This window comes from Aythya fuligula, chromosome 7 (assembly GCF_009819795.1).
Source record: "Aythya fuligula isolate bAytFul2 chromosome 7, bAytFul2.pri, whole genome shotgun sequence".
Taxonomy (NCBI): domain Eukaryota; kingdom Metazoa; phylum Chordata; class Aves; order Anseriformes; family Anatidae; genus Aythya; species Aythya fuligula.
Window position 1 is genome coordinate 28,580,145 of NC_045565.1, and position 24,419 is coordinate 28,604,563.

At 43.8% G+C, this 24,419-nt stretch overlaps 1 protein-coding gene across 14 annotated transcripts in view; it reads left to right on the forward strand.

The window, feature by feature from the left end:
- Positions 1 to 24,419, forward strand: part of TCF7L2 (transcription factor 7 like 2) — a 174,961-nt gene that overhangs the window by 138,851 nt on the left and 11,691 nt on the right. For 6 of the 14 annotated variants that reach the window (XM_032191402.1, XM_032191408.1, XM_032191411.1 and 3 more), the window contains 6 exons: positions 9,916 to 10,048; positions 12,225 to 12,327; positions 15,103 to 15,189; positions 21,501 to 21,641; positions 22,135 to 22,294; positions 23,098 to 23,205. In XM_032191402.1, coding sequence (XP_032047293.1) covers positions 9,916 to 10,048; positions 12,225 to 12,327; positions 15,103 to 15,189; positions 21,501 to 21,641; positions 22,135 to 22,294; positions 23,098 to 23,205 — 732 coding nt within the window. The remainder of the gene's footprint in view (positions 1 to 9,915; positions 10,049 to 12,224; positions 12,328 to 15,102; positions 15,190 to 21,500; positions 21,642 to 22,134; positions 22,295 to 23,097; positions 23,206 to 24,419) is intronic. The other 8 variants (XM_032191404.1, XM_032191416.1, XM_032191409.1 and 5 more) reach the window with 3 other exon arrangements.

Here is a 24,419-nt window from a genome sequence, read left to right on the forward strand (position 1 = left end):
CTTGCAGATAAAGTGACTGCTCGCTACACTTAACTGATCATGCTCCCTCCCGGCCGGCCGGCGCTTCTCGCGGCTCTCAGTACTACCTGTGCAACCTGGGTTGCGGTAGCATTGTCACTGATTTCCAAGGTAACTGCTTTTTTGCTCTTCTGAGCAGACATACCTGCGTGAGGAGGGGGGGGAAAGTCTTTTCCCCGCTCCCTGGAAGGATGGTGAAGTGATATACCGGCAAAGAGAGGAGGCTTCTCTAAATTTTGATAACTGCAGCAGACAATTTAGAAATAAGACACTTCTCACGGCCAACATGACAGTGGGTTTTGAGCATTCAGAAAACACCAGGCCAAAAAACTGGAGACATCTTGATCTTTTAAGACAGCTTTTCCAGTACTTTAAGTAAAGGGGGGGGGGGGGGGGGGGGGGGGAAGCGGAGAACGAAAAAGAGAGAGAGAAAAGCTGCAAGGAAAATAATACAAAGCCAGTACAATTGGCATCTAGACAGTAAAGAAAAAAAGTTTTTGAGGTTAAGAGAAGGAAAGACAAAGCTGTTATGTACCCGAGGGATGCAATTTTAGTGGGAATGGAAGATTTGAGTGGTAAAGGAGGAGCGCTTGCCTCTGGGTTCTCTCTCTTCCAGCAGTTCGGCTGCTGGCATCTCAATTTGAATTGCTGGGTGAGTAGCACTTGCTGCGTGCGCGCTTTCCGTCTTGACCATTGAACTTCTTATGTGACTTCTCCCTCGCTCCCTCTCTCCCCCCCTCTCCCTCTCTCTCCCTTTCCTCGTGTGCGGAATAAAAAAAAAAAAAAAGAAAAAAAAAAAAGGAGGGGGGAAATCAAGCAAGCATCTCTAGCTGCGACCTTTGTTAGCCGTGTTGTTTTTATTTATTTATTTTATGGTAATCATCTTTTTTAGCAGGGGGAAGCGTGACTTTTCGATGGCACTTTAATTTTTCCAGCGGGCGCGAGAAGCAGGCGGCGGAGCGGGGTTTTGTCTCGGCACAATGGTGCAGCAGGGCAGAGTTGTTGCACTCCTCCTCTTTTGCCTTCCTCCGCCCGATTTTTTTTTTTTTTTGGCTCGGGTTTTTGGAAAGGGGGGAAGAAATTCTCTTGTGCTCGCAGGGTGGGATCAGGGGGTGTGTGGAGGGTGTTGGGGGGGGAGTTTTCAGAGTCTCATATACGGCAGGTTTCGGGTTCTGATTTATAGATGTTGAACAATGGTTAACAGCGAGGGAGAAGTGTGAGCGCGTGTATTATCTGTGTATTCTGTACGCGGTAATACATTCACCCAGTGAATATGACATCACTATCTTTCTGTGCTTTTTCTCCTTTGGGGCGGAGGGGGCCACTTCAAAGCTTTCTGCAGTTCAGTACGATATTTCCTTAACTCTGAAACCATGAAGGTAAAAATGCTTTTTTTAGGAGAAAAAGTTGGTTTGTAGCAGGGCACAGATGTTGCAGCTAAGGGGTTTTGGAAATGAGGTGGTTTAACTCCTGTCATACACAAAACGAGATATTTTTTTTCTTCTGGGGGAATTATTGAAAATTGTGTGTAGTAATTTTTAATTGAGTGCTTTTGATCCTGTGTTTGGTTGACACTCCGTTAAATTTTCTGAATTCCTCAGAAAGCACAGCTGGAATGGGAAAGATTAAAATTTTAGGGACACTACATAAAAATGATTTCACTCAGCGATAAAGGAAGATGAAAAATAGTACCGAATTTTGATAAATATGAGATAGTGTGTGTCTTGACACAGTGTCTCTGTGTTCGTTATCAGAAGTCCACGAGACTTTTTTTCTCGTATTGCCGTGTATTACAGGAACTAAACCTGCCAGTCAGCCAGTTCTGTACATTGCCCGTAATTATACACAGAAAACCAGGAATGTATTTAAGAACTTGAGAAAGCATCTCATTTGAACCGGAGGTTTTGCGGGAGTCTTGAGTTTTCTGCTGTTGTCTTTTCTAACTCTGCCAAGCGTGCTCGTGGAGTCACTCGAGCCAGGAGGATTTCTGGGGCTTCGGTTCTCTGTGATGCCTTTGCCTGAACAGCTCACTTGATTTATTTGCCTTTGCTTGTATAAAACGTAGAGGTGATAAAAATTCTGCAGAGATTTGTAACAGCAGTAGCGAAAATCTAAACTGACAGTAATTTAGATGTTTCTTCTTTCACTGCATGCTGTTGCGTACGCAGGTTTTACACGGCCAGTGCTGGGATCTTGTAAGCGTTTCTCTGCCTTTGCAGGAATTCTTTTTGTTGGGACCTAGGGCAAAAGGCCCGATAGCGCTGGGTAAACGTGTGTGTTTCTTCTCCTCTGAAGCCTTTGCGGGGTGTTTCAATTCTGGTGTGCATTCAGCATCACGGTTTGGGGGAAACTTTGTTCAATTTGTTCAAGAAATAATTGATCTGGACTTACTGGTTTCATCGCTCAATTGTTCTGTGGCTGATGCGTAGCGTTTTTAGCACGTTTAAAAATGAAAACATTTGTGGAGCTTTGCTATTTGTTATTTCATATGCGTTTACTCCAAACATCGTGTATTGGTATTGAGCACAGTCCGCTACAATTCGTGAATGCTGCATTTTTAAAAGCTGCTCTGAGAACTTGGCATTGGATCTGGAGGCATGTGTCTGCATGTTAGTTTTTTAATAACGCTGTTATTACTGAAATAGCCAAGTACCGGTGGGTATAGGCATGCATGTTAATTTTTCTTCATTTCTTGCAGTTTGTTAACAGCCTCGCATTCAAGTTCGTACTGTAGACAGAAGTCACAGATACCCTCATAAAATCAGTGGAGCCTTTTCTCCGACAGTGTGTATCTGTCTGGTGCTGAAATATGTGATTTATATGCAAGAAGTCAGGCTGGTTATGTGGCATTTTACAGAATGCTAGGTAATAAGTAAAATTGCATTAAGAGGTGTTCATATAAAGCACGTAGAAATAAGGTCTATGAGGGCAATTATGCAGTCAGCCTTTTGCTTAAATTCACTTCTACCTTCTCCCCATCTTCTCTGAATTTTTCTGCATGCTCTATTGCTCTGTATTTCTCCCCTCTCCACCCCCCTCTCTGCTCAGGACCATCTCCTGAAGACCTGTTCAGGTTTTCATCAGTCTCCTCACACAGCGGTTCTGTTTACATGACACATTTTGCTGGTGCTGCTTCAGGAAAAGAGCGTTTTCGGGTTTAATCCAAAGTATGCCATCTCTCAGCTCCGTACCTCATTATATGTGAACGAAGGCTTGCCTGTTATAAAGGAGATAATACCTGTCTGTAATTAACTAAAGCATGCGAAGAAAGCACGGAGCGTTTGTCAGGTTGGGAAGGAAGCAGCGCTGCTCCTATTGTAATAGAAGAGCTCACTCCGTGCACCCCGGGGCCTGAAACTTTCAGTCCAGGCTCTACCCTGTCCTCTTGCAGGAAAATTCACCTGTTGATCAAATTGGGGGTAGTCCTGAGTGACCGGGAGTGGTAGCCACATGAGTGGGGTGCTGGCTGGGGTGACGCCAGTGTGCAAACGGGCGTGCAAAGATTGGCCAGGACAGATGCAGCAGGGAGCTTTCTCTTCAGCAATAAGGCAGGAGGAGAATGAGGGAGGCAAAATCTGGCATAAATGTAATTAAAAGTGATGTGGAGGGATCTCCAAATGTACAGCTGTGTCTAAAACAGGTGCTTGTGCGGGGCCGACCTGACATTCAGAAACACCGCGTGCTCCGAGAGCACAGCGCTCCCCTTGCATTCAAAGCCCTGAGGTTCATTTTTTTCACTTCTCTTAAGAAAAGAAAAATAAATAAAAATACTGTAGCAGCAAGATTACAGCCTACAACAGCTTTGAAAGCAAAGTGTGAGCACACTTAATAACAATGTTTTCCTCCTAATGTTTCAATTCTCCTGCGCGGGAACTACCAGGCAGTAATTAGGTAGCTAAAGCCCTGTTCTTTCCCTTGTACGCTAGAGGATTTGGCATATGCTAATTGTCACCAGATCATTTCACATAATTGCCTTTTGGCGAAATTAAGTGGAAATTTCCTGAACATCTTAAAGGCTCGCTTCCCCCCCTTTCCCCCTCCTTTCCCCTCCGAGCACCCGCTGCCACCTAGGAAGGATGCGGGAAATGTCAGGCGCGGTGGCTCCATGCTGCAAGACGCAGGGGGCACTTAGGAGGAGCGGGAGGAAAAAGAAAACCCCGCTCTCCTGAAAAGACCTTCTGGACATTGACAGCCAGGAAGCTGGGGTTGTCGTTGAGCTTGCTAGGAGAGCAGATTTGGGGAAGGCTGGCGGCTCTGGTGGGAGCAGGTAGGCTCTGGCCGGCGGAGCGCTGCTGCCCCTGTGTGCCCCCTTCTGCTTTTTTTTTTTCTGAAGGGGGTGGTTTTTGTCAGGCTCTGTCTAGGGGGGGTATTGTCCCAGCACATGGTTGTCAGTGCTCCTGTCATCATTTGTGTGAAAGAAGAAAATGAGCCTTTTTTAGCAGGGAGAGCTGGGGCTATCAATGGAGGCCTTGTCTCCTGTTACAATAGGCAGTTAGCTTAGGGCAGGACCTTAGGCAGAAATCAGCTACATTAAACTGTGAAAGGGCTCAGGCCACTGTATCGGCCATAATGGAGCAAGGGGAAGTAGTTTTCAGGAGAAAATGCTTAGTCAGGTGTGAAAACATCCTTAAAAAAAAACAAAAAAAAAAAACCTGCAGTCCCGCTGGCTAAATGGAGCAGGGCAGAATTAAATCTTTTCTCCTTCAGGAAGGGTTTCATCACTGGCATCACATCTCGGTGCCTGGGAAGGGACGAGGATGGAGTGACACCCAGCTGGTGGCTTTGCTTGGTTTCAGTGTTTCAGTGACCCTGAATGGTTACAGGGAACCCCTTTGGCCTGCAGGTCCCTGCTGCAGTTTGGGGTGCTGCAGCTGATGTGGGTGATCCCCCGGCCGCAGTGGTGCTCACTGCTGGGTGCCTGGCCTTGGGTGTTGGTCACCCTTGCAGGAAATCGAAGAATATTCCAATATTTGCAATGATATTTTGGGAGGTGCCTCTTGTTGCAACTGAGGTTTCTGAGATTTTTGCAGAGGGAGGGGAGTTCGCTCCTGGGCAGACCCAAGGAGAGATCAACCTGTAGGAAAAAAAAATCTCTTGTGAGCATCTTTGGAGCTGCAGAGGAGCTCAGGAACATCTGTTAACATTTCCATGGCCAGAGTCAGCACAAGTGCAGTAGCACCATCTGGGAAATACAAGGAGACAAGTTACAAACCTATTTTTAACATAAACTGGTATTGAATGGTACCCTTTGCTTAGCCCAGGGAGCAATTCCAGGAGGGCCCGCTAATTCACGACCACTGCCGACCTTCTCCATCCACCCCGGAGGAGGGGGAAAAGCTGACAAACCCTCTTCTGTGCTGCTTTTGTTTTATTGTATGAGGCTCATAAAGGCACTTTCAGGGCCCATCTTTCTCTGGCAGAAAGGGAAAGCAAGGGGGGAACGGGGAAGAGGAGGACGTGGCAAAAAAGGCAGGCGGAGCTCTAGCTCCATTTGTTTTCGGTGCCTGGTGATTAATAGGTTTTAAGGTGAATGGCAAGCCCCCGTTCCTGTGCGGCAAGGAAGGGGAGGGGGCCCGGGGTACCAGTGCCTCATCAATCTCCCCCTTGCCACGCTCCTGCTCGCGGGGGGTGCTCAGCGGGCGGCCGCCCACCCCTGCCCACCGAGCGGGGCGCCAGGCTTCGGGAGCACGCAGGAGGTCACCAAGGCAGGGATGGGTCCCCCACTGCCACATCAGGAGTGCTGGGATGGGGACGGGAGGCAGCTCTGTAGGGTTTGGCCAATTCACCGCTGCTGCGGCGTGATGGTTCGCGTGGAGCCTGGGTGGTTTTCACAGATGTTACTGACACTGCCGTACCCCGGCAAGCACAGATCCTCTGGCCTCCTTGGCACGGTCCTGTCTCCAATTAATGCCATGTTTTCATGACTGAAGCCAAACAAGCTCTGAATTTGCAAACAAAAACTGCACTAACAAACTCTTCCTATTTAAAGGTTGGTTTCTCTTTGTGCGCTCAACAATACAATGTTTCATCTCGTGCAAGTCTTGTGTTGCTTTCAGAGACTTAGGAACTATTGATTTATACAGCATGTATTAACTTCTTCAATAAATGGGGAGTATTCATCAGTGGGGTGTATTAAATTGGCCTGTGTACGCATAGAAGCATCTTTCATCCTGTTAATGAAATGTCCTTACCATGCAACAAAGACTAATACACAGCAATTTATGCACACAACCTCCCACGGTGTAAATCTGAAGTTCAGATTATTTTTTTTCTCCTGGAAGCACCTATTAAAACTCAGGCTAAATGGATCTCAGTATCCCTCTCAAGCATACACCAGTCCAAAATTTATTACTTTTTTTTTTCCCCCCTCATTCCAGAGCTCCATTATTGTTTAAAATCATCTGTGTTTAAGCACTCCCAGAAGCATTTCAAATTCATATAGAGAGATTTAGTAGTTGAGTCCCTATGGGGACAATTTCCTCTGGTTTGCTTCAGGCAGGGGTTATCAAGAAAAGCGAACTTCTCTTGTTTTTTTGCAATTCTTTGCCGTGCCCTCTAACCCGGCGTACGAGACCCCAGCTTTCAGTGGGGAGGAGTGATTTACCGGCAGATGGCTTGGTACTTGGGAGACGCTGGGATTTCTCTCCAGAAATCCCCTCTCGCTCTCGCCCATGCACTGATGCTAATCTGCGTGTGCCCATGCCGCTCGGCTCTCCGTGCCTGACACAGCCATAAATGGACTGCTCCGAGTTGCCAGAGAAATTCCTGCTTCTCGCCACGGCTTTTAGCTTAAAACTGCCCGTGCTGAAGTGCTCAAAAACGCATATGGGAGAAGGGCCTTTTGCAGGGGGACGGCTAAGGTCACCTAATAGGTGTCTCCTATTGACAGCTTCTCCAGTTTACCTTTCTCTGCCAGTGGATGGGGTTAGGACCACACTTGTTACTCAGGCAGAGCTCCCATTGACTTCAAAAGAGATGCATATGCGGGATTAATCCTGCTCTTTCCCAGCTAGTCCTTTCTTTTTCTCATCCAAGGAAGCTTAGTTAACTTCAGGAATGCTGCTTTTAAAGAGCAGCTTATTTAGCATATTATGCATGATTAGGTTGGCTTGCAAATTGCGTGCACAATTCTGAGCGGAGTCAAGGTCCTTTTTCCCTGTGTGTAGTAAGCTGCTGCAAGACGGAAGACAGCCCTAGCTGAGGTAGTGATACAGATGCAGGCTGATTTTCAGGGGCAGTGGATCACAGTCCTCTAACCCAGAGGGTGTATTTTTGAGCATTAAGATAGTATTTTCCCATTTTCCCCCTATACATTTTCCCCACACCTCTGCTCCAGCACTGTCAGCGGCAAAAAAGCATCCTACCCTTTTGTCCCATACCTTTATACGAATCACCTGACTTCAGGGCAGTCACCCCAATAAAAATGACTTACCTGGGGAAAAGTTTGCAGACTGAGGCTCAAACTCTGGGCTGTGGGTGATTTTTTTTTCCCCCTTTTTATTTTTTCTGTGAAAGGTGCTAAGTAAACTATGTAATAATTTGACGCCCAGGCTGTTTGGCCAGGATTTTGCAGGAGGCCTTGGTGCATCACAGCAGTGGGAGGTGGTTTCCCACAGTTCCCATGTAACTGCCTATGGTCTATGTAAGCATGTAAGTCCTGCTCTCTCCTCAAGTGTTGTTTCATGTTTGTCGGCTTAAGTCTGACCCTCTGATGTTATTCTGTCACTTACTTATTTTGTTAACTAACCAGTTCCAGTTTCTGTGAAAACAAGCTCTCTGTGGAAGACAGACCTCAGTGCTGTTGTAATGCCTGTCAGGATCTGGATAGGGTTTTTTGTTTGGTTTGTTTGCGCTGATGTGCAGATGCAGGCAGGGAGCACAGAGGCCTGGCAGCTAGCAGCCGCACTGGGGGGGTCACTGAGGAGCACAGCCCTGGCCCAGCAGAGATCCCTCTCGTTGGGAATGGTTGTTCTCTGCGAACCAGGTTTTTAACCGGTCATTTGGCATGTAAATAACGCTGTGTGGTGTTGGGTAGGAGCCTGGTGTGTAATGCTATTTGTTACATGAGGCCCTTGCCAAACCTTTCCCAACTTTTGGCCTGTTCAGGTTGGTTCACTTGGAGAAAGGCAGATTTGGGGGCAGAGCATTACCTTCGGCTTTTTCAATGCAGGGGCTAAGAAGTCCCCACAGCTTCTCTGATGATGATGAGGGGTCTGCATGGCCAAAAGTTGCCTGTGGTTGTACCCCTAGCAGAAGAGCTGACCGAGAGCCTGGCCAGCACAGTGTGCTACAGCTCTTCACGCACGTGCCTGTTACAGAGGTGCATCCGTGTAAGGGCTGGAAAAAATCAAATAAAATAAACACAGTAGAAGTTGTGGGAAGCACGAGCACTGCCTTTCTGCTTGCTTCTCTCATCCAGGCGCTTTCTTTGCAGGTTATCAAGTGGGTGAGGCACGTAGGGATGTGGGTGCCAGCAGCGAGGTGCAAGGCAGGGATTAGGGGAGGCTGGGAGAGCCAGAGCCAAAGCTGTGTGCATCCAGACCAATGCAGGGCGCAGGGACTTTGCTGCTTTAGGCAAGGCCAGCTCTCCTTTTCCTTCTCACCCTGCTTTCCCTCATCCTTCCCCAAGTCTTGAATCCCAGAAATAACTCCGTTATTTGAGAATGAAATGCTTTTAGGAGAAGTGAAGTGCTGGGGTGCTGGGGCGCGCGGCGGCCCGGCAGCGGCAGCCCCTGGACGGCAGTGGCGCTGTCGGGGCCGCCCTGCTCTCGCTGCTCTGTTTTAATGTGATTCCTTTGACTTGATGTTAATGCAAGTTGTTCCTTACTTAAAGTAATAAAAGGAAATGAAGACACATTCTAAAATGAAACCTGACTCTAATCCATTCATCATCTAATACCAGCCTCTTTATCTTTGCTGGTACCTAATCTGGTTAAATGTCCCTGTTGTAGGATTTTAGTGAAAATCCTCTATGGGGAATAGGGTTTTTTGCAATTGGATTACTCGCAGTAAATGGTCCAGCAGTTCGCTTGTTTCAGCTTAATTTTTTCTTTGTGATCTTGTGAGGGTAAGTTACAGTTCAGCCTGCCTTTTCCTTTCATTCATTCACTCGCTTGCTCTTTTTTTTTTTATTGTTGTAAAGAAAAAGATTTCTTTTTCCCCCCAGAGCTAGGAATGTGACAAGAAAAACCTCATGATATCTGCCTGATTCTTCCCCCCACAAGAGTTTTAATTTCAATAGCTTTATCTGTGTTTCTGCCATTATTTATATAGCTGAATATTTCAGGAGCCTAATTCATCAGTATCCAGTTTCCATTTATCAGCGCTCTCTGATGAATTGATAATTAATCAGCTCTTCTAAAATATATATATATAAAATATGCAGGTGATCGCTTGTCAGCTTAATGCTTGCTGATGAAGGGAATACTCTAGCACTACAAAGGCTTTTTATCTGGAGTATTTGCAATGAGCAGTAAATGCAGAACTGAAAGTGAGGACAGGAAGGGGAAAGGAAAAGACCTACAGGTCAGTGAGCATTTGGGTCCCTTGCTAATTAAATGGGGGACTTTGTCAGCCCCTTGCTGAGGAATCTGCCTGCATCTTCAAGGTGAAGCACAAGAAAATAAAATAAAAAGGAACAAATTTTAAAGAATTGCTGTTGCTCTGTACAGGAGCACAACAGGTCAAGATTAAAGAAACTCAAGATCAGGGTGTGTGGTGAGCAGGTTTTAAGCAAACAGGTGGGAAAACTGCAAGGGTGACACTAAGAAGGGATCTAGAAAAGTGTGAAGCTCATGTGGAAGTCCTGGGTGCTCTGTTTTCTATGCGTTGTACCTTGTGCTGCAGGGGGCAGTTTGCAGCCCTCCTCTAACGCCATCGACCTTTTTCTCTCGACAGTCTAACAAAGTGCCAGTTGTGCAGCACCCACACCATGTACACCCTCTTACGCCGCTTATCACATACAGCAATGAGCACTTCACACCAGGAAACCCTCCTCCACACTTACCAGCCGACGTAGATCCAAAAACAGGTAGGTGGGAAATAGTTTGGGGTTTTAAGAGTGTGTGGATCTTTCCATTTTACGTGTTACGGGGAAGGAGTGCAGTAGGAAGGATTTCCCATGCTGGAGCACCAAAGGGGAGCATGTAAAATGTCAAATGCATGCAAGAATCTGGCCAAAATAGTTTATTTTAGCCAATTAGACTTCAGAAGGAAACCTACTGTGTGAATTTTCATGACGCTTCTGCAAAGTGACACCAGAGTTGTATGTGTGGGGTCGTTCGCAGGTGTGTTTCTTTGCGAGCGTGATAGCCCTTCTCATAGGTGGATCTGCTAACAGCTTGGTTTGCATGCACAACCCCGAGAGTTAAACATGTACGTTCTGTGATCTGCACTTACAAAATTGCAGCTGGAATTTTAAAGGTGGTGGGTCATGACCAGGTTCAAAATGAATCTCTTTTAATTCCCCAAATCCCATTGTTTCTGTGTCAGGAGTTCAGCCATTTTTCTCCTATAATGTTGAATTTTTATCCACTCTAACTACTTAACTGCAGCTATATACTTGCAACTCTTTTCCCCAATGTAAGTCTACCCAACTCTCAGTTCAGCCTGAAGGGCAGTCTTCTTGAATATAGAGCAACGTGTAAAACCCTGACTAGATTTTTTGGTGTAACAGAATAGAATTTACATGTTATTCTAACTTTTTAAGAGTCCCTGTTTAACCCAAGGGCCCAGAGAAGTCAAACAGTGTCAATCTTCTCTCGTCAGGCTGCATTGAGTTCCTAGTGACAGTGGTTTTGTTTTTGTTAATCTAAATGCCAGCTAGTTAATTAGAGACTACATCTGAAACTGAATCCATGTCCAGAGTTTGTCAGAAGAATTGCTCTGTGTTGGCCCTAGCATACGCCGGTAATTTATTTAAGCTGCAGCCCTTGAACCAGGCAGTGCATTAGCTGTTTTTCACTCCATGCGCTTCAGTGGGGGCCCCCTTTTAATTGTCCTTAATGCTACCTTCACGTGGCTTAAAAGGAATCCATCTCGCCATCCCTGGGTATTGCGAGTGAATGGCATAGTCAACCTCTCATTTAAATAATGGTAGTACAGGGAATAGCATTTAAATGGTTATCGTAAAACATATGATTAACGTCTGCAGACTGTTTACTTTTCTTCTGTGAACATTCTTTCAAGTGTGCAAATAGCTCACCGGATGGTTAAAGCCCAGTTAATCTGTTTGGTTTTTGTAATGGAGAAAAAGCAATGTCTGCGTGAAAATGTCACACAAGGAGATTTAATTTAGAGATTAAAAGCTTCCCGAGTGACTTAAAAAAAATAATTTTTAGCCACGACTACAGTACCCCTTCCTTTTAACACTCTCTGTTTTAATTTTGCTTCTGCTATATAATTGTGCTCTGGCTTGGTATTTGAAAGACCCAGTTCTGTAGCCTTTACTCCCCTGAGTAATTCCTACTCTCTTTCAAGGTAAGGAGCATAAAATTTGGGCTTCCATCAGGAATCGATTTATCCTTCCTGGAGCTGCACCAGTTCCAGAGAGGACCTGTGGACGCTCTGCCCTCCCTGTCACACGTTCAGCATTTTCCCCCCATTTTAGCAAGCACTTCCAGGTTCTGTCCCCAATTTATTTATTTCTACTCATCCCCTAGGTTACAAGAAAGGGTAGGGATCCAAACCATGTGTCTCCCAAGCCCCTGAAAAGCAAACGTCATTTGCAATTATAATGACTTTATAGCTTGTTTTGGAGATTACTTTGGAATAGTGCCATGCTATTGAGTATGCAAAGTATAGGTAGGGCCATGCTCGTTTGGTGACTTCGAGAATAAAATAATCATGAACTTGATACAGGGTCCATTTTGCTTTTGATCATTGAAGATGACACCTAGCACAGCATCATACCAAAATGGTAGCCAAGATGCCTAAATTCTTCACTTAAAAAATAGCAAAATAATTATCTTTGATTGAAGAGGTGACTGAAACAGAATTGCATCAATTTTTCTGGTTGAAACTCATCTAACAAGATGCCAAGAGGCTATCTATAAGGCTGCAAAGCAACCTTTAAAAACTGAAAGCAAAGTCATGAGTATTGTAATAAAAAAGAACAGATAGTGATGTGGAAACATATGTGATTTTTCCTTATATTTATTTATTTCCATATCTCAACAGTAACACCGCTTTATGTTCCTCTCCTGCAGGAATTCCAAGGCCTCCACATCCTCCAGATATATCTCCTTACTATCCACTATCACCGGGCACTGTAGGACAAATCCCCCATCCGCTAGGATGGTTAGTACCACAGTAAGGAGTTCCATTTTTTTATTTTCCATTTTCTTTTTTGATGTGTAACATTTATGTTAAAAATTGTGTGTGCGAGCCTGTGTGTGTGCATTTGGATAAGTCTGTTTGCCAACTGCCAATCTATTGAGTGATTATCAATTTACTCATCTCATACAAATTAATTAAAACTTATACCAGGTCATGTGGTCTTAAACAAACATGGGCAGTTGGGCACGGCTTTGCATGTTGTCTCAACCAGCTGATGGCTTGTGAAGCATGAATTTTTAAATCATTATGCAGAAATGTTCTTTTCTTGTTAATGCTCTCACACTCCACCACATTTGTTTGTTTTCAATATGCCCTCACACTTGGTTTTCTGGGAGCTCACAGTGGATCTAATGGACTTCTTTAATGTTTTCTTAACAGCCATCCTCAGTGAAAATGCACAACTTTAAATGTCATTGGATTTCCCCTTAAAATCCCCTTCATTTTTTTTGTGAAAAAGTAAAGCTTTACATCAACTGGTGAACAGCATTCCTGGTTGAGACAGGGTTGGACAGTTGGCATCTAAAGAATGGAATTTTCTTGCAAACAAGAAAGAAGAATTAGTTTACTTTAAAACTGGCTAAGAAAACAAAGCTATGGAAAGTTATTGTTCTTGCAGTTTGTTTGTTTTTTCCCAACTCCTTATATTCCACTTGCAGAACCTTGTTGGATATGAGGTTCCCTCCGATAACTGAGTCCTTCTTTTCTTTTTTTTTTCTTATGTTACCATCTCTGCAATGGTTTTGTGACACATTTGAACGCTTCCTAGGTCTTGTGTACAGTATATTTGATTTAAAACATTATAAAATACTTCCATGCTGCTGCATACAATGATTCTGTTCATTATAGATCAAGATCATTACCTTATTTTTCTCACCTAGTTAGCCTCATCAATATGGGGGAGATCAGATTTCTTTAGAAATTACTTTCCCAAAGATAGAAATAGTTTGTTCCTGCTTGAGGTTGTTTGGTCAGCTGTGTTAAAATAGCTTGCCTTCCCTAAGGAAACCAAATTCACGCCTGCAGGAGAGTGAGGCAGAGCGGTGGAGTCCTCACACGCACTCAGTTTTTGGGCAGGTGAAGGGTTTGAGAACACACGTGCCTGGGTGTTTAAGAGGTGCAGAGGATTCAGGAGAGCTGGAGCTTGGACCTCAGCCTCAGCAGCCCACTTCTGGCCATTCTGCAAGCCCTCCTTCATCACAGGATGGTCATGCAACTTGCGTGGAGTAGAGGCCCTCCCTCACGGAAAGCAAGACACGTCCATCATGTCCTGCAGAAGGCTGAGTTACTACAGAAGAGCACAGCATGAGCAGAACAAAAACCCAGAGTTGCTGCTCTCTGAAATGATAAATTTCTCCTCATTTGTGGTGATTTACCTTTTATATAGAACACCCTGAACGCATGTTGGCTTCTTTTTTTCTTCTTTCTTGCTAGCAGGGCCTAACTGCAGTACAGCCAGCTCAGGCTTGGAGCTCTGTTGCAACCACTTAGCTCAAGTTGGCACAGCAAAAGCCTCGTCACTTAAAATAAATATACTCAGTGAATACCAAAAGGCACTAACATCAAAGATGTGAGAGTTTAGGAAGAAATTCCTCAGTGTTGTTGGCCTGTGCCTCATTGCACATTGTTGTCTCAAACCCTTTCATCATTGTGTGCAGACACAGGGTTGTCCTCCTTGAACCTCATGTTGTGGCTGCCAAACCCACGCGAATGTTGCCACGTGTGGCCAAGTTCATCAGGCAGGTGATAATGGCCACCTCTGTCACAGGAAGACTCTGTCATCACCGCTGGCTTATAACAAGCCAACACCCATGGCTTATTTGTCTAACCACAACTCTTGGAGCTTCTCTGAATGGTTTTTGTTGAGGGATGATACCGTCACATTCACTGTTGCTCTAGGAGAGCAGCTGGGCCGTTTTCGCAGAAGTAACCCCAGATTTTTATTTCCCCTTTCATTGCCACTCGTGCTTTACCATCTACTTCCCAACCCATCGATCTTCAACTGGCCAGGGTGTCCCTAGCACTGTACCCCCCCAGAACGCATCCTGCCCATTCAGATGATAAATTTGAAGGACAGATGAAAAGAGCTAGCCAGCACAGACAAACCTCAATCAGAAAAAGTTGTATGTCTTTCATGAGGATGCTGTTTTGCATGTTGCTGTATTTTTTAATTATTGTAATGAGGTGTGATTGTCTATTGGTTACCCACAATACTTCTTGGGGACTCTCCCCCGGTAACTCTTGTCAACACTTGTTAATCTGACAAAAGGCTACAAATTAAGCTCTGTTAATTTAATGTTTTCTCACCGAGATCTAAATACCGAAAGAGGCCCAAAGCGCAACTGAAGTCCTTTGATTCACTGTACTTTATTTTGGTATAAATTTACATTCATTATTGTTTTCCTTTGGATGTGTAGCCCTCAATTAGTGTGATGGCTCCATTAAAGCAAGCGAGACTTCGCCTTTAATTATTACAACAAAACACCTAGTTTCAGCTTGGGGAGAGGGTCTCTATTGACATAAGCAGAGGTTATAAAATTTAATTAGCCATTCCTATCAGATTTATGGCATTCAAATTGTTCTGTGTTTCTTTCCTTTGATCCTTGCTGTACAATCCCCAAGATTTTTGTTCTGATCAAATGAGAATAAAGCTTAGTGTGCAGAGAGAAGTTTTTTGTTGTTGTTGTTGTGTATTTTTTTTTTAAACCCTTTTTTCTTTCTCTCATTCTCTCTTTCCCTTCTTTTTGCCAGGCAAGGTCAGCCAGTGTACCCAATCACGACAGGGGGTTTCCGCCACCCTTACCCAACAGCTCTGACCGTCAATGCTTCCATGTCAAGGTGAGTTCAAATACTGAGGTCCTGAGTCGAGAGCAAGTGTAACTCCTCCTGCCACCCTCTCTAGAGGAGGGCATTTCATCTAGGAAACGTATTCCTGAAAGCACATCAGTTAAACAGTCATCCTTAGTTTTTTGGTAGGGTGGAGGAGGAGAGGGCGAGCAGTACCTTCCAATTTGATCAGAAGAGGATGTCTCAGTGCTCTCATTGGTCTTTAAGAATTTGTTTTTGAGGGAGAGGTGGAGGAGCAGGAAGTCATCTTTAAAAGCCAACTAAATGAAAAAGCTGTGAGAATGTGATGTTGAAAAAGCAAGGAGGAGAAGTCGTGCCACCTTTTGCTTTCTCGGTGGCTATCACCCAGAGCAGCGCTCCGTGTGCGAGAGGGGAGGCCGGGGAGCAGGGTGGGGGCTGCTCTTCAAGCAGAGTTGGAAGGAAGGTTATTGCGCTGTATTTTCCCTACCAAAGCTCCAAACACTGATAGACAACATGAAAGGGCCTGCCTGACCCTTAAAGCTTTAGAAGTATATATTTCTCCCCCTCCCTACCTTCAATTAATTCCATCTAATTTTCCAGGGGCTGCTAGTTTTATTTACAAACTGGTTGGCAGCACTATGTTTAAGTAATCACTAATTGCTCCTAATGATAGTTTTATTTTCTGTTCATCTGATTTTCAGTCTGGTTAATTAAATCGGTGGAGGTTTAGACTTTCCTGATGGGCTGAAACAGCTAATCCATTTTGATGATGGCACATAATTAAATTAGCATGCATTACATAGCAAGGTTCCACATCTCTTCCCTTCTCTGTCCCTTCCTCTCCGTCTCTGCAGTTTAATATGTGAAGGTTGGCATATAGAGGATTTAAGGAGGAGAAGATTAGGTGGGGGGGAACACACCTCCTTGAGCAAGGGAAACCTGTAACTAGAGCTCGTGACTGAATGGGTAGGGAAATACTGTGTTGTGTGCTTTAGATAAGTAGAGTAAAAGCAAAAATTAAAATTTGCCCACATCGCTCCGGCAAACAGAAAAAGACAATGGAAAAAGCAACTTTTTGAAAAAAAAAAAAAAATTAATAGACCCAGCTCAGGCAAAAAAATCCTGGGTTGTGGAGAGAGAGCTGCAAATTTAAACAATGATTCCCTCCCTCTATTTAATCTTTTTTAATATCTATAAAAGGCTTGCAGGCATGGTGCGAGGCAAAGTAGAGCTTGATTTAGTTTAATTATTATTAGAGAGGCTAGTCATTTGGGGGAGGGGGGGTGTGGGAGGGGGGAGGCTATATTCCCAAGATAGGCTTTATGAAAGGTATCTAGTTAAAAAGAGTACACAGCAAATTAAATACATTATTGTGGTAATGGGACGACAGAAGTAGAGGTCTATTATACTTATGGCAGTTATAGGAAATGTAGGCTCCTTGCCCTGTTCTAGCACATCCTTTGATATTCATTCCATTCAGCAGCAGGGCCAGGACTTCTCAGAATTAAGTGATGGGTCATTATACTTTAAACACCATGGAGAAGCCTAGATTGGCAATTAAACAGCACTTGCTGACACTCGCTTGTGCCACCCTGTGACCCCCTTTAGATTGAGTTGTTGGAGCTCGGGGCCCTCAGCCTGCTAAATTGGTAGCAGGCACTTCTCCTGACGAGGGCTGGCTCTGAAATCTGCCGGCTTCAAAGGGAGCAAGATCATGTATAAACCATAATGTGGGTGCACCGTGGCTCAAAAAATAAGGCAGGAATAGATGAAATGTTACAAGTGCAAGGGGAAAATGAGAGAATAATGACAAATCTAATGCAACTCAAAGCAGAATTGTTGCACAGAAAAATGCATCCCACTGCTTGTGCATAAAATCAAGGCAGGCAGATGACATCCAGTTAACAGAAACATGTCAACAGTGAAGTAAAGTGAGAGTGAGTAAGAGAGAAGCCCTTGAGACAGCCAGGAACAAAAAATTAGTTGTCCTTAACAAGTTAAGACTCATCATTATATTCTGGCTTGGAGCCATAAAAGGAGACAGTGGTGTATAATGAGCTACTTAGAATTTTTAGGGTGTTTATTGCAATTCATGGAATCCTTGTCTAGAGAAAAAAAATACGGGGGGATGTCTTAGGCAAAGGTGAGGGGTGTGTGTATCGGCGCACAGCCTTTCTTTTTGTCTTGACGTGTGCCCATACGTACACACGCGCCCAGGCGCAGACGCAGGCCGATGAATAGATTTAAGATGTTTATCCTTTGTTTCAGCCCAGAAACTCCCCTCCTGGTTTCCCACAGCTGGGAACACCCTCTGGGCAGACCGTGCTCCGACACACAATTTTCTCATGCCTGCCGTATCAGGTGGAGCACCTGCACTCAGCGACGGGGCAGCCCTGGCCCCGAGCGCCCGGCGTGCCTGCAGACGTGCCCTGCGGGCAGCATCCCTGCAGTAAGGCACAAGCCTCAGGGCCGCTGTCTCCACTCTGGCCAAACGCTGAATCCAGGGCAGACCCCAGTCTCAGCCCCCTGTCCTCCAAGACCTCGTCCACATCCTTCCAGAGCCTTGCTTTAAAGGGAATTCCCGCACTTGCCTGCATTGTGATGCAGACCTTTGGAGCACATAACGCTTCCCAGCCCTGAATATTCCCTGAGCTTAGTAATTACACTTCATTAGTTAGAGTGTGCTTATGAATAGTTTATAAAAGGTTAATGGGTGACTAATAGTGATTTTAATAAACGGTTTAAACTATTAAGGTAGTGTCTTCAGGTTGTTTTAACCATTTACAACTCTTTTCTCTGCTTGTAGCATCATCCCCCTCGCTTCTGAAGCATGCAATATGCTTATAACATCTCTTGATCCTTCATTATCCCTTTGTAATAAGCCCGTAACGCAAACTGAGACAGGGTTAGCTAACTGATGGGCAAACAGTGGACCCACTGTGAAAAAACAACTGCTGGGAGAGGAAATCAGGAAATAATTTAACAGAATTGCACCAGACAAACACTGCACAGCAGTTAAGTGGTGGCAGTGGAAAATACCTGTTGTAATTGAAATTTCAGAGGAAATTCACTTTTGCTGAATGTAATTACTGAAGTTGGAGCGCGGCCAGGAACTTAAAAATTAACACTCCTTCCCCATTCTTACTGCCATATGACTGGGTGTCTGCGTAGAAATCAGTAGGCACTTGGACTTGGAGTCTAACACTTTGATCTTTGGAGCCAATGGGGTGGTGTGATTGACCTGGGGTTTTGGAGCACGTTTTTACGGCCCCAAACGTAGGAAGGAGCACGTAAATCTGATGGGTAGCATTGTGTCAGTTGGGCATCTTCAACCTGTAATAATAAATGGTTCACTGGTAATGCACACAAAACTTCCTTTGGGAAAACTGCCAGTCCCAAAATAACTGCTGAGCTGCAGCTGCCTGCCGATGAAGTTTACCATGTCTCTGAAGTTTAGGGTTTGCTGGATACGGTCTCAGCCCCACTGAACTCAGTGAGGTTTTGCCATCCTTCTGGTTACGGCCATGGTTCTGCACAACGTGTGTGTAGGCATCTCCTCCTCAGCTGCCCTTCCTCCCATACGGCCACTCCTCCAGTGTGCAGATACTCATTCTCCTAAATGGTAACTGGGGAAAACACTTCTCCCATAACTGGGGGAGGAGTTGCATTTTAGGCAAATTTCTTCACCCTCCTTAATTTTTGATTAGCAGAAGATACTTAAATCTACATCAAAAGTAAACTGACAAAATAAGCCCCTATATTTTGTTGAATTTGTTTCCTTCAGAGCTCCTGACCACACAATTCAGCTTGTAGGCAGCATTCGCTTTTCAGTGCATTTTAGTTTTAATTTTAGACCGGATCCTCTTTCAGGGAGCAAGTCCACTACCCAGTTATCATGGCCACTTCCCGGGGTCCTGTTCAAAAGCTTAACAACCACCACCTCTTGTCCCCATTAACTCCAGCTGTAATGATCCTTCTCTGCTATCTGGGTGCCATTCCACAGTGATGACCCTAACCTCATTCAGGCCCTCATACCCTGCTGGCCTTGTGCTACTACTGTGCTTGGCTGTTCTTCCTTGTTGGTATATGCTCTCTATCCCGTGTCCTCACGTCACTCGAGCTCCTCCTGCCCGCTCTGCAGAGGTAGGCTTGTCGTCTCCATCTTCATTCTTCATTGACCCATCATCTCTGGCTCTTTCCAGTTTGAACCCTAGCCAGTCCGAGCAGCATTGCCCTCACCTCAATGCTGGATCTTTACAGTCAGCCTAGGATTGGATAGGATGTGTGCTGACATTTTATCACAGTGCTTGTGCTGATGTCAGCAGATCAGATTTTTTAAAAAATTGTAGATCTTTTTTTTTGAAGAGCAGTCCCCTGTGGACTCTTGCTATCAGCTTTTATTGTTGGCATTGCACTGTGTCTGGATGCCCCATCCACTGTGGGAACAAACTTCACCTCTAGCCATGTCCAACCATGAGAGGAGAGCAGAGGAAAGCAATGCAAAGGTCCAGGTTGTGTATTGGCGACAGTGGGGTAGTGCCATGGCAGAAGTGGGACCTGGATGTTGGTCTTTTGCAGCCTCACCATTCCCTTCCATTCTGACCTATTGCTCATCAAAGCATTTCCTCAGACATGCACTTCTCTCCCAGCTTCTTTTGTCAGAGTTTTGACAATCCACTTGGATATTTGTGTCCATGAGTCTTTAGCAAAAGTAAAATCCAAAGAGGAATGACCATTTTGGTGGCCGTTCTCCTCCTCCCCTGCCGTCACAGCCTCCTCCTTTCCTTCTCTTCATGTCTTTGTTCACAGGAGCTGCGATTCTCTGCAGTCTGAACAATTTCACATTCTCCCTGTCAGTCCCTGCTCTTCCCACCACTGCCTCAAAGACAAAATACTTCTGTCTCATGATCTTGAGTACTACCAGCTGGTAGACAAAGATGCACAGAGCTCGTCGTGGACAATACCTCTTGTTTATGAAAGTACTTCTGTGTCATCTTCTGAACTTAAGGAATGTCTAGGTAGTTTTCTGGGTTTTAAGCTCAGGAATGGAATTTATAAGAGAGGAATAAAAATAAAGAAATCTCACTATATTTCTGATAATTGTGCACGCTCTGCTTCACCATAGTCTGTCACCCCATTTTAAACCCTATTAGATAGAAAAAAGGACATTATATATCAATGATAGAAGATGTAATTCTTTATCCATTGCATGTTCCGTATTCTCAGGGTACTTTATTTGGACCAAGATGGCTCAAAGTCTGGGATAAGTGTAGGAATGTACAACAGCAAAAATCTTACTTACCGGATCAGTCTAGCCATGGATTTTTTGTGGGAAGGTATTTTTATGCCAAAAGGTTAAGCTAGATCCCATTCCCTGGAAATGTATAAACTTCAGTGGGGGGTTTTTAAGGGACAGGCAGTAGCTCAGTTCTGTTGTGCTTTCCTTATTCACTGCAAAACCTTTTTTTTTTTTTTTTTTGCAATAATTGAGGAATAATCATAAGTTGTTAATAATGCTTTTGACAAATTTGTTAACTGCAGTTAAAAATTAGAAAGTCTGACTTATAGTGGTATGTTTATGCTGTGGCCCCAAATTAGATACATGAGAAGCATTGCACATCTCTCTGAATCCAGTTGCAGGACTGCGGCCTGTCCCTGGATATGACCATAAAGCTGTCAACATTTTTTGTCTTTAGAAAAACTACTTTGTTATTTGACTTGAATTTAAGCCTTCCTAGGGTACCATAGTGGACCAAAATTGGCTTAATTCCACAATCTACCAAACTTCTGTTAAAGCAGCGTGGCTCAGGGATATATTAGACATAAATTACTATTTTCCTTTGCTCCATCAACAAAATGTAGCTAATGAGGCTTCTATCAGGATTATCAAAAACGCATCTAGATTGTGTTGGCATTAATATTTTATTTTGCTGTCAATATGCCACAAAAGATGTCATCCCAAATTCACAATGTGATTCAGCACGATAAAAATTGATTCCTTGGTTGCCGCAGATAATTTCTCAGTAAAGAAATAGACCAGTGGATTTTCTTGCAGGTAGCTGAAATTCCACTTTCATCCCAAGTTCATTCAGTTGAATTTGCCTTTTGTTAAAGATGTTAAAAATCATGATGTCTCATGTCAGTAATGATAATGAAGGGGAAGATTGGCTTTAATGACATTAGAAGAGTCATTATGTTTAATTTATTGCTAATTAATGCTGCCAGCTTTCATATGCTTTGTCTAGCTGTCATGTGCTTGTTATATGCCTTTTTTTTTTTTTTTTTAATGTGTGTACACATCCCTCCCCATTCATTCATTTTTATTCTGACGATTTACACAGCTTTCTCTCCTCTAGGTTTCCTCCACACATGGTCCCGCCACACCATAGTTTACATACAACTGGAATCCCTCATCCGGCCATAGTCACACCAACAGTCAAACAAGAATCTTCCCAGAGCGACGTCGGCTCACTCCACAGCTCGTAAGTTTTTGCTTCTTGCGTGTTGCTTTTAGAACACCCAAAGTAGCAGCTTTGCAAGTGTAGCTTTAGAAAGGCTTGGGTTTGTGCAAATGTTTTTTGCTGTAGAATATATAAATGTATATATTTTTTTTTAACATTTTAAGCATTTCCGTTCCCAGGGATGATGGGGTGTGATTATTTCCTCCACCATCACGGTCACAAGCCCTCCCCATAAAGCAAGAACCCATTTTCTGGCCATTTCTTTCTGAGGTTATTCAAGGGGCTGAGGATGTACTTGATGATATTACACAAACATGAGACTGTTTTTTTTTTAATAATGCTGTTAAAACTGTTCTCATGTAGCAGCTAGGGTAAAGGCTCTAGAGAACCTTCTGTTCCTCTTTCTAGAGACTAATTTCTGAGGATTAATGTTAAGGGATTGAGGGGATTAATTTAATAAATTCACAAGGGTTCTCACTGTGAGGATTTTGTCTGTTGTATCTTTACCCTTCAGAAAACATCAGGACTCCAAAAAAGAAGAAGAGAAAAAGAAGCCACACATAAAGAAACCTCTTAATGCATTTATGTTGTATATGAAGGAAATGAGAGCAAAAGTTGTAGCAGAATGCACATTGAAAGAGAGCGCAGCCATCAACCAAATCCTCGGTCGGAGGGTAGGTAACAAGGGAGAAGCACAAACAGGGACTGACCCTCGGTAGGATTCGGACCGCTTGCAGAGAGAGGGAGTTGTGTCCTTCTGAATCGGTGTGTTTTCCTCTTATTTTGGTAATGGAAAGGGAAGTACTCTGTGTTCACAGAATCCAACTATACCAAAGGCCTTTTTTTGGTTTGGTTTTCACAGACACTTTTTGCTGGTGGGGTCGTTCATGGGGAGTGGGGAAAGTTAATTAGTAGCAGTATTATTTCAGTGTTATTTCCATGACTGGGAGATGGAGAAATCTCAGATTTCTTGTTTTGTTCAACAAATGGGCAGGAAAGTAAACGGGGGAGAGGGAGGTCTTTGGGAAGTGTGGTACAAGTATCATAAACTGTGCAAGCTGGAGGAAAAGAGGGGATGCTGGTGGAGAAGGGAAAGGGAGAACCTCTAAATCTGTAACTGAAATCTGACTTAGGACAAGTGCTCCAGCTTCTGGGTCCTCTCCCCTGTTCTTTGCTTTTGTTTATTTTTCCTAATTGTCTCATCAGGAAAATGAAAGGGCTGAATGAATAGAAACAATTAGTTTTGACTCGGCTGAGTTAACTGGAGTTATAATCTGGAGTTATACATAAAATATGAATGTCAGTGTGCCTGATCATCTGTTTTATCTATTTGTTTGGGAAAATCAATTCTAGCTGTATTTATGTATAAATAACATATTCTGCTGTTAACACACTTAAAAAACAACCAATCAACCAAACAAAACCCACACCACACTTGTGTTTTTTATTTTGTCTTTTTCTCTTTTCTTCACCTCAGTGGCATGCGTTATCCAGAGAAGAACAAGCGAAATACTATGAACTAGCAAGAAAGGAACGACAGCTTCATATGCAGCTGTACCCGGGCTGGTCCGCACGGGATAACTATGTAGGTTCCTATGTAGGTGGAAATTTTTTTAGTAGTAGAGCTTGTAGAAATGTATATGTGACCTGCTGAACTACGACCACACATTGCACACAAGCACTACTTGGAAAGCGTGCCTCTGGATCCCAATCTGGTAACAACAACGGACGCTTCCCTCTCTGATACTAAAACTATTGGGGATAATTCACAGCCCTCCACTTGGAAGAGGCTTCCTGGCTGGGTCTAGTAAAAGGTTAGAATTGGGGCATGACAGTAGAACTCTGTGAAGAAACTCTTGCCTTCACTTTTACTGACATCTGGAGATGCTATTTGGCTTGCTGGTCATTTTAAATTTTATTTCATATATAGAAAAAAAAATAAAATTCCCCTAGCATGGCTTCTCTCCTTTCCACCAAAAATATGAATACTTAGTGTCTTGTGCTTATCTGTGTGAGAGTATAGTGGAAAGTGGAAGAATGACTTATCCTAGCTTCAGAGAAGGACTGGCAAAACCAAAAGCATGACTTGTTTGAAAGTCTTACTCTCAAGTGGGGTTAAATGAATTATTCCACGCTCTACTGTTGTATATTTCGATTGTGTTCTGCTTTTTCATGGCCATATAATCTTTTTTTTTTTTCCCCTCATCTTTTTTTGAAGAGTATTTTGGAGTTTGTGATCAATTCATGGAGTGTTCTTAAGACTGATTCCCTCATCCACCTTTCAGAAAGCCCATTTTGTAGCTAGAAGTAGTAGAATTTTCTGTCTGTTAAAAATGTAAGGCCAGCATTGTAACCACTTACTGGTAGTATATAACCCCTTCTTCCATGAAGGGTAAGCAGTGCATCTGGTAATAAGTGTTTACAAGCCTAAACCCGTACGTTTTTGACATATTTGTAGACTGGGGGGAACTCCAAACCCTCCTTAATAGGATTATAGCAACATTTTTTTTTTTTTTTTTTTTTTAAAAAAAAAAAAAAGTTAAACCACCTAAAGCTTTCAAGTTATCTGATTCTAGAATAAACCTTGCTCCCTACCTTGCAGATAGACTTCCATGCAGGTCTGGGGACAAGTATCTGTAAATTTGATGTTAGTTACGTATAGTGATACACGTTTTGTTTTTGCTGAAGTCTGTCTCTTCCATCATTGCCATCATCACTGCCTATTTTACCATAAATACCATTTTGCCTAAGTCACATGAACCATGTGCTTTCTGTATGGCAATGTTTACCTCTTTGAGC